Source organism: Bubalus kerabau, chromosome 17 (assembly GCF_029407905.1).
Source record: "Bubalus kerabau isolate K-KA32 ecotype Philippines breed swamp buffalo chromosome 17, PCC_UOA_SB_1v2, whole genome shotgun sequence".
NCBI classification, from domain to species: domain Eukaryota; kingdom Metazoa; phylum Chordata; class Mammalia; order Artiodactyla; family Bovidae; genus Bubalus; species Bubalus kerabau.
This window is the reverse complement of record NC_073640.1, coordinates 43,125,109-43,142,057: the sequence shown is the minus strand read 5'-3', so window position 1 is coordinate 43,142,057 and position 16,949 is coordinate 43,125,109. Positions and strand designations below refer to the sequence as shown.

At 40.3% G+C, this 16,949-nt stretch overlaps 1 protein-coding gene across 1 annotated transcript in view; it reads right to left on the bottom strand.

Annotated features, from left to right (window-relative positions):
* Positions 1-16,949, bottom strand: part of HYDIN (HYDIN axonemal central pair apparatus protein) — a 419,919-nt gene that overhangs the window by 233,978 nt on the left and 168,992 nt on the right. Inside the window, 1 exon segment of the mRNA XM_055554109.1 lies at positions 10,897-10,996. Within this exon segment, the coding sequence (XP_055410084.1) occupies positions 10,897-10,996 (100 nt within the window).

Genomic DNA, 16,949 nt, shown 5'->3' with positions numbered 1-16,949 from the left:
GTCACCCTGTTTATTTAACTTCTATGCAGAGTACATCATGAGAAATGCTGGACTGGAAGAAACACAAGCTGGAATCAAGATTGCCAGGAGAAATGTCAATAACCTCAGACATGCAGATGACACCACCCTTATGGCAGAAAGTGAAGAGGAACTAAAAAGCCTCTTGATGAAAGTGAAAGTGGAGAGTGAAAAAGTTGGCTTAAAGCTCAACATTCAGAAAACGAAGATCATGGCATCTGGTCCCATCACTTCATGGGAAATAGATGGGGAAACAGTGGAAACACTGTCAGACTTTATTTTTCTGGGCTCCAAAATCACTGCAGATGGTGACTGGAGCCATGAAATTAAAAGACGCTTACTCCTTGGAAGGAAAGTTATGACCAACCTAGATAGCATATTCAAAAGCAGAGACATTACTTTGCCAACAAAGGTTCGTCTAGTCAAGGCTATGGTTTTTCCTGTGGTCGTGTATGGATGTGACAGTTGGACTGTGAAGAAGGCTGAGCGCCGAAGAATTGATGCTTTTGAAGTGTGGTGTTGGAGAAGACTCTTGAGAGTCCCTTGGACTGCAAGGAGATCCAACCAGTCCATTCTGAAGGAGATCAGCCCTGGGATTTCTTTGGAAGGAATGATGCTGAAGCTGAAATTCCAGTCCTTTGGCCACCTCATGTGAAGAGTTGACTCACTGGAAAAGACTCTGATGCTGGGAGGGATTGGGGGCAGGAGGAAAAGGGGACGGCAGAGGATGAGATGGCTGGATGGCATCACTGACTCGATGGACGTGAGTCTGGGTGAACTCCAGGAGTTGGTGATGGACAGGGAGGCCTGGCGTGCTGCGATTCATGGAGTCGCAAAGAGTCAGACATGACTGAGTGACTGAACTGAACTGAACTGTTATGCATCAAAAGATAAAAAGAGCAAAGTGACTTAAGCAAATGACGGTTTTTATTTTGCTCACATAGGACACTGGGACATATGGATTTGGGGGAGGATAGGATTTTAGGGGATTAGGACATGCTGCTGTTACTGATGATGATTAATAAGGATGAAAATAAAAATAAACATTGATTTGATGGTTACCTTCTCTTCATGTTCATGAACCATACAATTGTATTTACTATAGGTTTTAAATAAGCTTCAATGTATAGTGTAGCTAGTCCTCCCACATTATTCCTGTAGAATTTTCTAGGCAATTAGGAATTTACTTCTTCCCTAAAGGAGTTTTAGAATGAACCTAATTAAAAAACAAAACAAAACAAAACACCTTACTTATATTAACACTGGGATCACATTGCATTTACAGGGAGAACTGACTTCTTTATAATGTTGATTTTCCTGACCAAAATCATGAACATTTCTATTTGTTCAAGCTTTCTTAAATTTGGGTAAGTATAAAAGATGATACTGGTATATTATTCTCTGTATTTTTCTTTATGTTTGAAATATTTGATAGCTGAGAATGTAATTTAAAGTAGCTAATTAAGAAAATAATTTCACATCCATAGGAATAACGTACCTTATATTATTATCAGGGTGCAATCTGATGAGTTTTGAGAAAGCCAACTTACAACTATGTAGCATATCACTCACATGAAAGCGAAAGTGAGAGTGTTAGCCACTGAGTCGAAAGTGTCCGACTCTTTCACAACCCCCTGCACTATAGCCTGCCAGCTCCTCTGTCCATGGGATTTTCCAGGAAAGAAAACTGGAGTGAGTTGCCATTTCCTTCTCCAGGGGATCTTCCTGTCACAGGGTTTGAACCTGTCTCCTGCATTGGTGGGTGGATTCTTTATCACTGAGCCACCAATACTCTGAAATGCCCCAAACGTTTTTAATGACTTGAGTAATTTAACTTTCTCTTTCCTAAACCTCCATTCTTTAGTTTAATTGGGATAAACCTCAAAAGTCCCAAATTGTGCTAAAAACTCAGATGTTTCTCTTGGGATGCACAGAGTGAAAACAGACAATGAGGTTTCACCTTAATTGGACCTTTCAAGGAAGTGGGTACATCTGGAGTCACTTCCACCATGCTGCTTTTCTGAATTTGACTCTGAAGTACCCATTAGCCATGTTCTCTAGCAATATATTTCACAGTTTAAATCAGGAAGTGTCACTTCATTTGAAGTTCTCATATGGTGATTCAAACCAAATATGTGTGGTTTCCCTTCGAGTTTTTTTTTTTTTTTTTTTTTTTTTTAAGGGTAATCTTTGGCTACCTCATGCGAAGAGCTGACTCATTGGAAAAGACTCTGATGCTGGGAGGGATTGGGGGCAGGAGGAGAAGGGGATGACAGAGGATGAGATGGCTGGATGGCATCACTGACTCGATGGACGTGAGTCTGAGTGAACTCCGGGAGATGGTGATGGACAGGGAGGCCTGGTGTGCTGCGATTCATGGGGTCGCAAAGAGTCGGACACAACCGAGCAACTGAACTGAACTGAACTGAATCTTTAACTTAGGTATTTTCACATTTCACAGGAAAGTCAAGATGGATGAAAGATCAGCTTTGAGACCTAGATCAAACCACCAGCAAGTTTTTATAAATATCTAATATACAGGTTTAACCACTTCTAAGAAAATCTGAAAATTTTAAATTAAAAAAATTCAGTATCAGATTAACTGAAAAGGTTTTAATGATGTTATATTTGCCATATTCAGGTCTGAGCTGGTCACTCCCCACTAGAGCCCTTTAGGGATTCCCTGCTCCCTGAGGATGAAGTCTGAGCTTCTTAGTCAGCCAGTCAAGGGCAGGCCTCTGAGAACTGGTTCCCACCTACTATACACCAGCCTACAGCTTCATTTCCTGCCCCTGCCTGTCCCCTCCCAATCTCGGTTTCTCTCTGATTTGCACCCTAAGAACTTACAATTCTTTGTCATTTCATGCTCATCATATTTTTACATAGTGTTTCTCTGTTTTCACAAGTGTTTCCCTGCCTGTCATGCCGAGGCCCTCCTTTTTTTTCCACTTGACTAACAAATATTTCAAGGGTCACTTTCTCTGGGACCTTCATGCAAACTGCAAGACAGAGCTATTCGTTTCAATAATTTTCATTCATTCACTGTATGGCATTACATAGCTGTTAGTTTCTGCGTTGGTTCCCCCCACTCCGTTCTATCTTTCTGAGGGCAGGAGCTATGCTTTTGTGCATCTTTGTACTCATGGTGCCCAGTTATAGAAGCTTTCAAACAAAGAAAAAATTGCATTTGGAGATGGGGGTTAAATTTCACGCATTCCAAGAGGCTTCCCTCAAGACCAATGACATCGGCCTTCCCAGCCACTTCCTGTCTCTGAACACACATTCATGTAATGGAATACTTCACAACAATGAAGATGAAATGCAACTAGAGCTACAAGCGGCAACGTGGATGAGACATGTAGGTTGATTCCAGTTATGTACATTCCAAAAGTAGGCAGTACTAAATTGTAATATTTAGCTACACAACATTCAGAAAACGAAGATCATGGCATCTGGTCCCATTGCTTCATGGGAAATAGATGGGGAAACAGTAGAAACAGTGTCAGACTTTATTTTGGGGGGCTCCAAAATCACTGCAGATGGTGACTGCAGCCATGAAATTAAAAGACGCTTACTCCTTGGAAGAAAAGTTATGACCAACCTAGATAGCATATTGAAAGGCAGAGACATTACTTTGTCAACAAAGGTCTGTCTAGTTAAGGCTATGGTTTTTACAGTGGTCATGTATGGATGTGAGAGTTGGACTGTGAAGAAGGCTGAGCGCCAAAGAATTGATGCTTTTGAACTGTGGTGTTGGAGAAGACTCTTGAGAGTCCCTTGGACTGCAACGAGATCCAACCAGTCCATCCTGAAGGAGATCCGCCCTGGATTTCTTTGGAAGGAATAATGCTGAAGCTGAAATTCCAGTCCTTTGGCCACCTCATGCGAAGAGTTGACTCATTGGAAAAGACTCTGATGCTGGGAGGGATTGGGGTCAGGAGGAGAAGGGGACGACAGAGGATGAGATGGCTGGATGGCATCACTGACTCGATGGACGTGAGTCTGACTGAACTCCAGGAGTTGGTGATGGACAGGGAGGCCTGGCATGCTGTGATTCATGGGGTCGCAAAGAGTCGGACATGACTGAGCAACTGAACTGAACTGAACACAGGAATATAAACTATAAGTGAAAGCAAGGAGATAATGATCGTGAAGGAGAAAATGATGATTACCTAGGGGGAAGTTGGAGTGAAGGGAGTGTGATGGGGAAGGAACACACAGGAGCCTAAAGAAGGTTCGAAATATTCTATTATTGATATTGGTGGCAGTTACAAAATGTATGCTCCATAATTCAGAGAAGGCAATGGCACCCCACTCCAGTACTCTTGCCTGGACAATCCCATGGATGGAGGAGCCTGGTGGACTGCAGTCCATGGGGTCGCTAAGAGTCTAACACGACTGAGGGACTTCACTTTCACTTTTCACTTTCATGCACTGGAGGAGGAAATGGATTCTTCTTGCACGTATATTAGTCCTCTAATGCTGCTACAACAAACTACCACAAACTCAGTGGCTTAACATATAAACTTATTCTCTTAAAAGTTTGGTAGGTCCAAATCCAAAATGGGTCTCACTGGCTTAAAATCAAGGTGTTGGCAGGGCTGTGTTCCTCTCTAGAGGGTCTAGGAGAAAACACCTTTTCTTGCTTTACCTATTTCCTAGAGGCTGCTTGAATTCTTTGGCCTTTTTAGCTTCAAAGCCAGAAATGGCTGGTATAATCTTTCATACAGGGCAGCATTCTGACACTGAGCCTGATATTTCAGCCTCCCTCTTGAACATTTAAGGACCCTTGTGATTATTATTGATTGAGTCACCCAGGACATTTTCCATACCTTAAGGTTAGCTCTTTAGTAACCTAAACTCCATTTTCTACTTTAATTCCCTTTTGCCATGCAATGTAAAATATCCACAGATACTGGGGACATGGACGTCTTGGGGAGGCCATCAGTCTGCCTACCACAGCACACAATATGTACATTTCTAAATCTGTGTTCTATTTGTCAGTGACAAAAGGTTAAAAGTAAAATTTGGTATATAAATACAAAGAATTCCTATACAACCATGAAAAAGAATGACCCTTTTAAACTTAGTGTTATGGAATAGTCTCTAAGAAGCATTTATTTTTATTTATTTATTTATTTATTTTAGCTTATTTTGATGTTATTTTATTTATTTTTTTTTTAATTTTATTTTATTTTTAAACTTAACATAACTGTATTAGATTTGCCAAATATCAAAATCTCTGGTCAACCACTTGTAAAAGAACTCTAAGAAGCATTTAAAAAGTAGTGTTAGGACTACTGTGTAAAGTATGCTGTCATTTCTGCAAAAAAGTACAAGGAAAAGCATATCTGTATGTTTCTCCTTTTATGTGCTCAAACCATATACGAAAACAAAATTAAAGCAAGGGAAGGAGCTTTTCTATTTGCCTAAGAAGTATTTCTTAGTGACCTAAAATCAGGAGGTTTCACCAACCCTTTGAAGATAATAGTAAGGAATCAGCACCAGCCCTTGAAAAGACACACAGAATTGCATGGAATTTACAGAGAAGATAATATGGAATTACTATGCAAACAAAACCCTTTCCTGGCAATCATATCTTTAAATAAATCACTAACAAAATAAAAAAGAATGTCATGCAGATGGAAAATTACACCATTCACTTTAACCAGGATGTGAATTCTGTGGCAGAATTCAGAATTGCAAAGAAAACAACAGATAAATACAATTAGTTATGTAATGTTTGGGAACCTCCTGGAGAGCAGCCAGCCCCCTGGAATAAGGCCAAGCACGACGACATCCCAGGGGAGCCATCGATGGGAGGGAGATCCCAGCACCTGTGATGTGGGGGCCACTGGACCATTTCCAGCCTATGTCTGAACACTGACGTACCAACATTTCCTCCAGATCCACTAAGTAGTCTGGGGTCGATGATGCTGATGTGAAGCGTGGAAACGGGTCAGTCCAGAAATCTGTAGCGCGTTCTACATTCATCCTACTGACATCTTGAGAATCCCGCGTCCATGCGCAAGGGTGAGACCAGATCAAACTAGGATTCATTCACTCATTCATTCATTTTTTTTTCACTTATCTGCTCATTCATTTAATCAGTATTTACTGAGTGGCTTTATCTTTCAAGTACTAACAGCGTAAGACAAAATTTTTTAAAACGAGTAAAACTATGCTGTTTTGCTTAGGAATGAATACATAGGTGATAATACACGAAAATAAGAAAATGACTATCTTAAAAGTCAAGGTGATGGCTACATCCAGGGGAGGTGAGGGAAATATCATCAGGAAGGGACACACACCTAGGGTAAGTGGAAAATGGCACAGTCTTGGGTTGGGCAGCCCATTCTAAATTGCCTAACCCCTTTACACAAAGAGAAGAGTGACTATACGTATAGATATGGACTGGAAACATGCTGGTTATAACAGAACAGTGGGATTTTTGCACTTGGGGATACTAATGATTGTGCACTCTTGTTACTCTCCCTCCAAGTTTAAAATAACCACCACAGCCATATTCCTGGGAGACCTACAAAGAGGTAAGTAGCACAAGCTATCCTGAAAATTAAGCCCATTTTCTTATTCTTATATACAAATAGACAATCACAGACCAGAAAACACTGGAAGGAGTCCTATGAATGCAAGATACAAGCTACCTGGATTTTTCTGACTAATAAATGTCAGAAATGTATTTCTCTAGGCATCCTTATTTAATAGCTTTAAATGGTGTTTAATATCATTTACTATTCATGTTTGAGGATTGAAATCTTGTTCTTTGACAAAAGATGATAAATTCTGTATGTTTAACTTTGGAGCATTAAAATTTCCAAAAGAATAAAATGAAAAAGATGGAGGAAAGTATGTTAAAAAAAAAAAAATTCCCAGAGCTGAAGTAACATATGAGTAGTCAGACTTGGCCCATAGAAAGCTGAGGAGAATGAACTAGAAAAACTCACTCTTGGACATACCTTCACAACATTTCAGATCCCAAATACAAAAAGAAAACCCTAGAAAATATAAGAGAGAAATACCAAGCCACCTATAAAAGAATGAGAATTGAGTGACTTCAAGCTTCTGAAGTTTTATAATAAATTTGGCACAAGGTCTTCAAAGTTCTGAGGAGAAATTATTTGGAACCTAGAATTCTAGTCAGCTGAACTACCAAGTGGGTGCATGCGTGCATGCTAAGCCAATATAGTCGTGTCCGACTCTTTGCAACCCAATGGACCGTAGCCTGCCAGGCTCCTCTGTCCATAGGCTTCTGCAGGCAAGAACACTGGAGTGGTTTGCTGCCCTCCTCCAGGGGATCCTCCTGACCCAGGGATTGAAGCCGTGTTTCTTAAGTCTCCTGCACTGGCAGACAGGTTCTTTATCTGTAGCACAACCTGAAAAGCCCATCAAGTGGGTATGGAGGGAGAATAAGACATTTTCTTGCATGCAAGGATCAAAGTTTCCCATCTAGATACACCTTCTGAGGAAACTACTTGAGTAAAATGAGAGTCAAAAGATATAATGGAACGCACATGGAAATTAAAAAAAAAAAAAAACTCCTGGATATAAACTGTGCAGGAAGTAAATGATCTAAATTAGAATAGAAAGCTGATGGGCTCTGAGGAAATATCTTCAAGGAGAAGAAGAGCATGAACCCTAAATTTAGATATAAATTTTAAAAATGAGAAATTAGAAACCACAGGGGGGAAAATACCAAAAACTGTATGGAAGAGTCAAGTCAATTATGAAGTGAGTTAAAATGAGGTATAGTTGTGAGAAGGTGGTGGACAGTCAAGAAAGAGAATCTACAAGATTCAGACCTTAGGGACATTCTTTGAGCAACTTAAGGTCAGAACACTCAACCAATAGAGGATAAAATGTAATCCCAGAGTACAGTTTGGCCCTCCAGTGTATAAAATTTATGTAGACAAAACAGAAGGCTTGAATGTGGTTATCAACCATGACAACACAAAAGTAGAACTCACAGAAGAGGGAGAACTATAGTGGGCAGACAACTCACCCAAGGATATTGTAGAGCTGATGGACACAAATGTATGGTTCTAAATATAAGTAAAGGCTATTTAAGACCATAAGTAAACCTCATAAAGTAAAATAAATATAATAAAAATAATTGGGTTACCAGGGATTAAGGTGGGGGATAGAACTGTCTGCAAAGGGGGGCATGAAGAAATTTTACTGGGTGGTGGAAATATTCTACGCTTGCTTTTGGTGGTGGCTACATCACTGTTTACATCTGCCAAAGTTCACAGAACTGTATATCCAAAAAGTGAATTTTACTGCATGTAAATTATAATCTATTAAGTCCACAAAGGGGTAGAGAAGATAGAAGTGAACTGAATCCTCATTTTTTATATTGAGGACTCAAAAGTAGTATGTGAAGTTGATAAATCAACAAATAACCATATAAGCAAGAAACAGCTAAAAGTACTTCTTAGAAAGCAATACTGAAGAAATAAGACTATTATTTAGCTTTATAATCTTACTATATGTAATTTTACTTATTTATTGATATCAGCTTTTTTTTAAAATTCTGAAACATTTTTAAAATATATAAAACTCTCCTTAGTAGTACAAAGAACTTCTTTATATTCCTTTGCTCTCAATAATCTCCTTTGTAGCAAAGAATCCAATCCAGGCTCACATGTTGCACCCAGATGTCATGATGTTTTGTCCTCCAACTTGGGTTAGTCTGAGGCTTCCTTGTGATTAGACCCAAGTAAGCATTTAATATCATTGAAGAGATGCTGTGTTTCCACTGCATCCTAGCAGGTGCTATATGAGGTTGATTTGCTCTATTACTGCTGGTATTAACTAAGATGACATCTACCATTCCACTCCAATAACAAAGGGCTCATCTTAGGCTTCCTCCTTCCCATATCTCTATTTCCCTTCTCTGAGTGAAAATTACTAGCTCTTGTTATCCTCAATATACTTATTTTTTTGCTTAATTCCTCTATATGTATCCAATCTCCTGAAGCCATCAGGTTGCCACCCTACCAGTATACCTTCTTTGTGGCTCTGGCCACTGCCAGGCTACCTTCCCATCTCACTTGGCATGCATTATTCTGACAAAAACTTAAAAAGGAAAAAATTAACTATCCAAATACTATAAAAAGAATAAAACATAACATTGTGAGAATTTGTGTCAAGTAATATTCTTACTCTGGGACTTCCCTGTAGCTCAGATAGTAAAGAATCTGCCTGCAATGCAGGAGACCAGAATTCAATCCCTGGGTCAAGCAGATCCTCTGGAGAAGGATGTGGCAATCCACCCCAGCATTCTTGCCTGGAGAATCCCGTACACGAGGAGCCTGGAGGGCTACAGTTCATGGGGTCACAAAGAGTCAGATATGATTGAGCAACTAATACTATTACTATTGAGCAAATACTACTGTTACTACTAATATTCTTCAGTTCAGTCACTCAGTCATGTCCAACTCTTTGCGACCCCAGAGACAGGCTTCCTTACCCATCATCCAGAGCTTGCTCAAACTCAGGTTCAATAAGTCGGTGATGCCATCCAACCATCTCACCCTCTGTCATCCCCTTCTCTTCCTGTCCTCAATCTTTCCCAGCATCAGGGTCTTTTCAAATGAGTCAGTTCTTTGCATCAGGTGGCCAAAGTATTGGAGCTTCCATCTCAGCATCAGTCCTTCCAATGAATATTCAGGACAGATTTCCTTTAGGGTTGACTGGTTTGCTCTCCTTGCAGTCTGAGGGATTCTCAAGAGTCTCCTTCAACACCACAGTTCAAAACCATCAATTCTTCAGTGCTCAGCTTTCATTATGATCCAACTCTCACATCCATACATGACTACTGGAAAAACCATAGCCTTGACAGCCCTTTTTTGGCAAAGAAATGTCTCTGCTTTTTAATATACTGTCCAGGTTGGTCATAGCTTCTCTTCCAATGAGGAAGCGTCTTTTAATTTCATGGCTGCAGTCACCATCTGCCGTGATTTTGGAGCCCAAGAAAATAAAGTCTCTCACTGTTTCCACTGTTTCCCCATCTATTTGCCATGAAGTGATGGGACCAGATGCCATGATCTTAGTTTTCTGAATGTTGAGTATTAAGCCAACTTTTTCCACTCTCCTCTTTAACTTTCATCAAGAGGCTTTTTAGTTCCTCTTTGCTTTCTGCCATAAGGGTGGTGTCATCTGCATATCTGAGGTTACTGATATTCTATTGGCAATCTTGATTCCAGCTTGTACTTCATCCAGCCCAGTGTTTCTCATGATGTACTCTGCATATAAGTTAAATAAGCAAGGTGACAATATACATCCTTGATGTACTCCTTTCCCAATTTGGACCAATCCACTGTTCCATGTCCGGTTCTAACTGTTGCTTCTTGACCTCCATACAGATTTCTCAGGAGGTAGGTAAGGTGTTCTGGTATTCCCATCTCTTAAAGAATTTTCCAATTTGTTGTGATCCACACAATCAAAGGCTTTAGCATAGTGAAGCAGAAATAGATGTTTTTCTGGAATTCTCTTGCTTTTTCTATGATCCAAATTATTCTTTGATTTATAGAGCAATAAGAATATTAGTTGAAATTCTCTTGCTTGGATCATAGAAAAAGCAAGAGAATTCCAACTAATATTCTTACTGCTCTCAAAATCAAGGGGTAACCTAGATCCATGGTTTTCCATCCCCACCCAGCACACCACAATTATAAGGTACTTCAAAGTTTGATCTGTTCTAGAAAGAAGTATGAAGTGCTTAACTTGCCTCTATTATTCTCCTCCCGATATCATGTACTGCACATAAACCCCAATATTCTCACACACACAGCACTTCACCACTTTATGCGCTGGGCCCTTGGTAACCTGAATTTACCACATGAAGGAAGTCTTTACCTGAAATGTCACAGTAGATGGTCTGCTGGTAGAGCTTGGCTTCCTGGGGATTAAAGTACACAGTGATTTCAGCTGATGAATTGGGCCAGACATCGCCTTCCTAAAAACATGAAAGAATCATTAAAAAACAATGGGGAGGGAGGAGGGAGGATGGTTCAGGATGGGGAACACATGTATACCTGTGGCGGATTCATTTTGATATTTGGCAAAACTAATACAATTTTGTAAAGTTTAAAAATAAAATAAAATTAAAAAACAAACAAACAATATGATGAAGGGAAGACACTGCTTTAAATGCTGTTATTATAACTCTAGGAAATTTGAAGGAAATATTTTGACAAAAAATAAAAGAAAGCACAACTTTACCCAATAGATAGGAAATTTCTATTACTTGTCAAGAGGTGATACAAGCTGGAAAAAAGCATCAAAGATCATTTCAGTGAGTAAATGGATTTACAATTACTTACTAAAGGAAGCTAGAGTACTTAGGGCATTTTCTAAAGTTTGTAGATTCAACTAACATTCATTGTATGCCAATGCGTGTACAGCGTTGGGCTTCAGAGATTAAGAAAGGCAAGGTCTAAGATTGCATGGAGCTCATCTCTTAGAGGGATGATAAAAATGTACACAAATATCTTAAAATATATGTGATAACTGCTATCTGTGCTTTAGCTACATAAGATCCAGATACTGCTTTTCACACGCAAAGAAGTTATCTAATTCACTTGATGGAGAAACCCCATTCTGAACCTTTGAGTGACAGCGTAAGGAAATACTCTTATTTTGTGAAAATAGCAATGGTCTGAGGCAGAATGATGGCCAAATCAAACTCTGGTTCTGATCCTGTGTGATATTATTTCTCATTTTAACTCCAACTACTCAAAAGTTGTAATAAGAAAACTGAGGTTCGAAACTGTAATGCAACATACGACAATATCAGAATCCCCTTGAGATACCCTTTTGAAAAACATTTTCTACTAACCATGTAACCTCTCAGGGCTGTAAAAGGACACGTTATAGTACCTGCCTCAAAGGGCTTCCATGATGAGGGATCATGACGTCAAATGCTTTTGACCCACATTTAGTACACAGTAAGAGCTCAGCAAATAATGGCTTGCTATGATTGATGTTATTCTTTTGCCACTTGGAATGACTAACATGAAAATATCAGAAAAATTAGGGAAGAAAATGTGTTTTTTTCTAAGGTTTTTATAAATAAGGCCAAGTAGAGTATCGGTGATAAGCACATCCAAAAATGTATAAACACTCCTACCAACTAAATAAAAAACTAAGGAAGGTGACGATAAATAATCAGGATCCAGTTTCAACAATCCAACATGCATGTTCTATTTCCATTCTGACTTGACATGAACACAGTGTTGGAATAAAGAAGTAAGCAGACACAAAAGTGGTTTAAAATGCAGATATCAAACAAGAGGGCAAGGAAGACAAAAGTAGAGTCAATTTGGGTTTGCTTAAGAAGGTAACTGTCTGGTGAGTGTGCTTCTCAGGTTGTATGTCCCTGCTTCAGGAGAATAAAGGGCATGGAGACTCCAAGAAGGAGCAGTGAGGGCTGTGGGGGTCACGTGGGTCCTGGGAGCTCTCACATCCCTTCAGCCCACTAGGATGAAGGCTCTGTGAGGGTGGGTGCTCGTCTATCTCCAGCACCTAAACCAGAGGTGGCTCAGAGTAAGTGTTCAACATATTTATTGAATTGGTTGTATCCATTCAGTTTGCACAATGTGTAGTTATTGGCAGTTGCCTATTCATCTTTGCAACCTATTTCTGCCACCTTCTCAACTGGAACCCAAAAGTCATACAGTTTTAGATCTGACAGGGACTTTTGAGATCATGCAGGGAATAGGGAAGTCCTAAGCACTTTTGTGAAGAAAGCTGAGCGCCGAAGAATGGATGCTTTTGAACTGTGGTGTTGGAGAAGACTCTTGAGAGTCCCTTGGACTGCAAGGAGATCCAACCAGTCCATTCTAAAGGAGATCAGTCCTGGGATTTCTTTGGAAGGAATGATGCTAAAGCTGAAACTCCAGTACTTTGGCCACCTCACACGAAGAGTTGACTCACTGGAAAACACTCTGATGCTGGGAGGGATTGGGGGCAGGAGGAGAAGGGGACGACAGAGGATGAGATGGCTGGATGGCATCACTGACTCGATGGACATGAGTCTGAGTGAACTCAGGGAGTTTGTGATGGACAGGGAGGCCTGGCGTGCTGCGATTCATGGGGTCGCAAAGAGTCAGACGTGATTGATCTGATCAGATCTGAAGCACTTTCACTTATTTGGGCATCTCACTGTAGCCCTTTTCCAAACTTGTAACTGGTATCTGCTCTCTTCTGATAAATAGTGAATACCTGGCCCATTTTGATTTGTGGGGATTCTGGTGATATGGAGTGCTGGGAATGTTTGTGGCTAGAATGAGCAGAGAGGCCAAGCAGAAAAGGTGGTTCATCTATTCAGTGGTATATCAGTGGCTAGTCCATCTTAGAATGGTTGAAGACCTGGGCTTACTCCTAACCCACAAGACAAATGTATTCCCCTGGAGGGATCAGACTCTGCTTTGTTTGGAAGTATAGAATGGATACAGCTAACCTGTTCCCATTCAAACTGCTTGACCACAGAGGCCATCGTGGATCCCTAGAAAATCTCTACTGGAAAAGCCTCACCAAAATGGTAGGAAATGCCCCAGAAAGGATATGCTGGAAGACAGATAAGCTCACTACCTGTGGATAAATTCAAGTCTTATGGTTTGGCCTGGTCTGAACCACTTTCAAAAACATTATTCAAGCAAGAAAATCCAGGGCCCATGTGCACACAAGAAGGGAATACACTTAAGTATTATCCCAGAGGCACTTTTGCACACCCCATCTTCAAAGAAGTCTGATTATCAGATTGTGCTTACTGACTCAGTCATGTCTGATTCTTTGCAACCCCATGGACTATAGTCTGCCAGGCTTCTCTGCCCATGGGGTTCTCCAGGCAAGAATACTGAAGTGGGCTGCCATGCCTTCCTCCAACTGGTGAGTTGGGAAAAGGTGGGACAGACATGCTCCAGAGAGGCTATCAGAATCTCCCAGAGGAAGGAGCACTAACATCTGGATGTGATCCAGGAGCAGACTGTCTGATATGGATGGCTTGGAGGCTGAGAAAGCCTTCTGCATGGCGAGGGAAGACCAATACAAGAGAATCTGAGCCCACCGGGTGTTCAGACTGGGAGAATGCGACTGTGGGTACCTTGCTTCCTTATCCTAGGCAGCAGTGGTTTTATTGTGTCTACGACATCTGCTAGTAATTTACAGCTTTTACTGAGCCCCAGGAGATAATTCAAGGACAAATCCTATTCTAAACCCTCTCCTGGGCTTGTAGCAGCTAATGTGCATTAAGAGTGCTGAGTATATCTGTAAAAACAGAAGTATGTCTTTTGCTGTCTCGTACACAGGGTTATTGTTACCATCTTTCTAAATTCCATATATATGCGTTAGTATACTGTATTGGTAGAACAGTCTTATGGGCTCTGTGGGAGAGGGAGAGGGTGGGAAGATTTGGGAGAATGGCATTGAAACATGTAAAATATCATGTATGAAATGAGTTGCCAGTCCAGGTTCGATGCACGATACTGGATGCTTGGGGCTGGTGCACTGGGACGGCCCAGAGGGATGGTATGGGGAGGGAGGAGGGAGGAGGGTTCAGGATGGGGAACACATGTATACCTGTGGCGGATTCATTTTGATATTTGGCAAAACTAATACAATTATGTAAAGTTTAAAAATAAAATAAAATTAAAAAAAAAACAGAAGTATGGTCATTCAGTTTTCTGTCACAGAGGGATGCTTCTCACACAAGGTCATATCAAGGAGTTCGGAACATGTAGAAGGACACTTTTATTTTTTAGCTGGAATTAAAATAAAAGTTAAAGAACTTAATTTTTTTTTTTAACAGCAAAAACTCACTGAGAGTGCAAATACCAGAAACAGGTCATCAGCCTAAGATGATCCCATTTTTACTTATGTATCTTTGATATATTTCATATTACTTTTCAGACATTTCTGAAGTTAACTACCATGTCATTTATGTCATCTCTGAAAAAGAATTTTTCTTTCTTTATTGCTCAGTTCTAAAGTTTCTTTCTGAGAGCCAAAACATTCAGAATGTTCCCCGCTGGCTCTGACATCAGTATCATTTCCTCCCAGGCCTGTGAAACCAGCCTCATCACCCAGAACCCCCTGCTGTTCTCCTTTGCCTTCCACAAACAACTCCTTTCCCATCGTTGTCCATTTTCCTGCTCCAAATGAGAGACTGAGAATGTAGAATATAATCTGCAGATGCCCATTATCTTGTTTGTTGAAAATAACTGGTAAAATGGCCTTCAGTTTTACTGTAATGATCTTCCTTCTTGGTCTTAATCTTTTGTTTTCCCCTCAGAACCACCACTACATTTCACTTATAAGTGACCTGCTAGAAGAAATCAACTTTGAATTTTCAAGTTTAAAGTTAATTTGCTATGTTTGTGTTTTGGGCCCAAATATTAAATATTTCTGGAAATGGAACTTCTGGGACAAGAACAACCAAGTGTCTTGACAGGGACAGTTTAGAGACATTTTGAAAGCTATTTGTGAACATACAGCCACTGGTTCATGATAAGCAATTAATACGATCATGAGAAGGGTATCACATTAAAATGATCTCCTTAAAAAATGATATTGGCAATGATTAAATAGGACCTTTAGAAATTCTCTATGATGTCTCTATGATGACCTACAAGACCTTCTAGAACTTACACCAAAAAAAGATGTCCTTTTCACCATAGGGGACTGGAATGCAAAAGTAGGAAGTCAAGAGATACCTGGAGTTACAGGCAAATTAGGCCTTGGAGTACAAAATGAAGCAGGGAAAAGACTAACAGAGTTTTGCCAAGAGAATGCGTTGGTCACAGAAAACACCCTCTTCCAACAACACAAGAGATGACTCTATACATGGACATCAACAGATGGTCAATACCAAAATCAGATTGATTATATTCTTTGCAGCTGAAGAGGGAGAAGCTCTATACAAGCAGCAAAAACAAGACTGGGAGCTGACTGTGGCTCAGATCATGAGCCCCTTATTGCAAAATTCAGACTTAAATTGAAGAAAGTAGGGAAAACCATTAGACCATTCAGGTATGACCTAAATCAAATCCCTTACAGTTGTACAGTGGAAGTGACAAATAGACTCAATGGATTAGATCTTGTAGACACAGTGCCTGAAGAACTATGAACCGAGGTTCATGACATTGTACAGAAGACAAGGAACAAGACTACCCCAAGAAAAAGAAATGCAAAAAGGCAAAATGGTGGTCTGAGGAGGCCTTACAAATAGCTGAGAAAAGAACAGAAGCCAAAGACAAAGGAGAAAAGGGAAGATATACCCATCTGAATGCAGAGTTCCAAAGAATGGAAAGGAAAGATAAGAAAGCCTTCGTAGTGATCACTGAAAAGAAAAAGAGGAAAACAATAGAATGGGAAAGACTAGAGATCTCTTCAAGAAAATTAGAGATACCAAGGGAATATTTCATGCAAGTTCAGTTCAGTTCAGTTCACTCAGTCGAGTCCGACTCTTTGCAACCCCATGGACTGCAGCATGTCAGCCTTCCCTGTCCATCACCAACTCCCAGAGTCTGCTCGAACTCATGTTCATCAAGTTGGTGATGCCAACCATCTCATCCTCTGTTGTCCCCTTCTCCTCCTGCCTTCAATATTGCCCAGCATCACAGTCTTTTCCAATGAGTCAGTTCTTGGCATCAGGTGGTCAAAGTATTGCAGCTTCAACATCAGGCCTTCCAGTGAATATTCGGGACTGATTTCCTTTAGGATGGATTGGTTGGATCTCCTTGCAGTCCAAGGGACTCTCAAGAGTCTTCTCCAACACCACAATTCAAAAGCATCAATTCTTCAGTGCTCTGCTTTCGTTATGGTCCAGCTCTCACATCCATACATGACTTCTAGAAAAACCATAGCTTTGACTAGACAGACCTTTGTAGGCAAAGTAATGTCTCTACTTT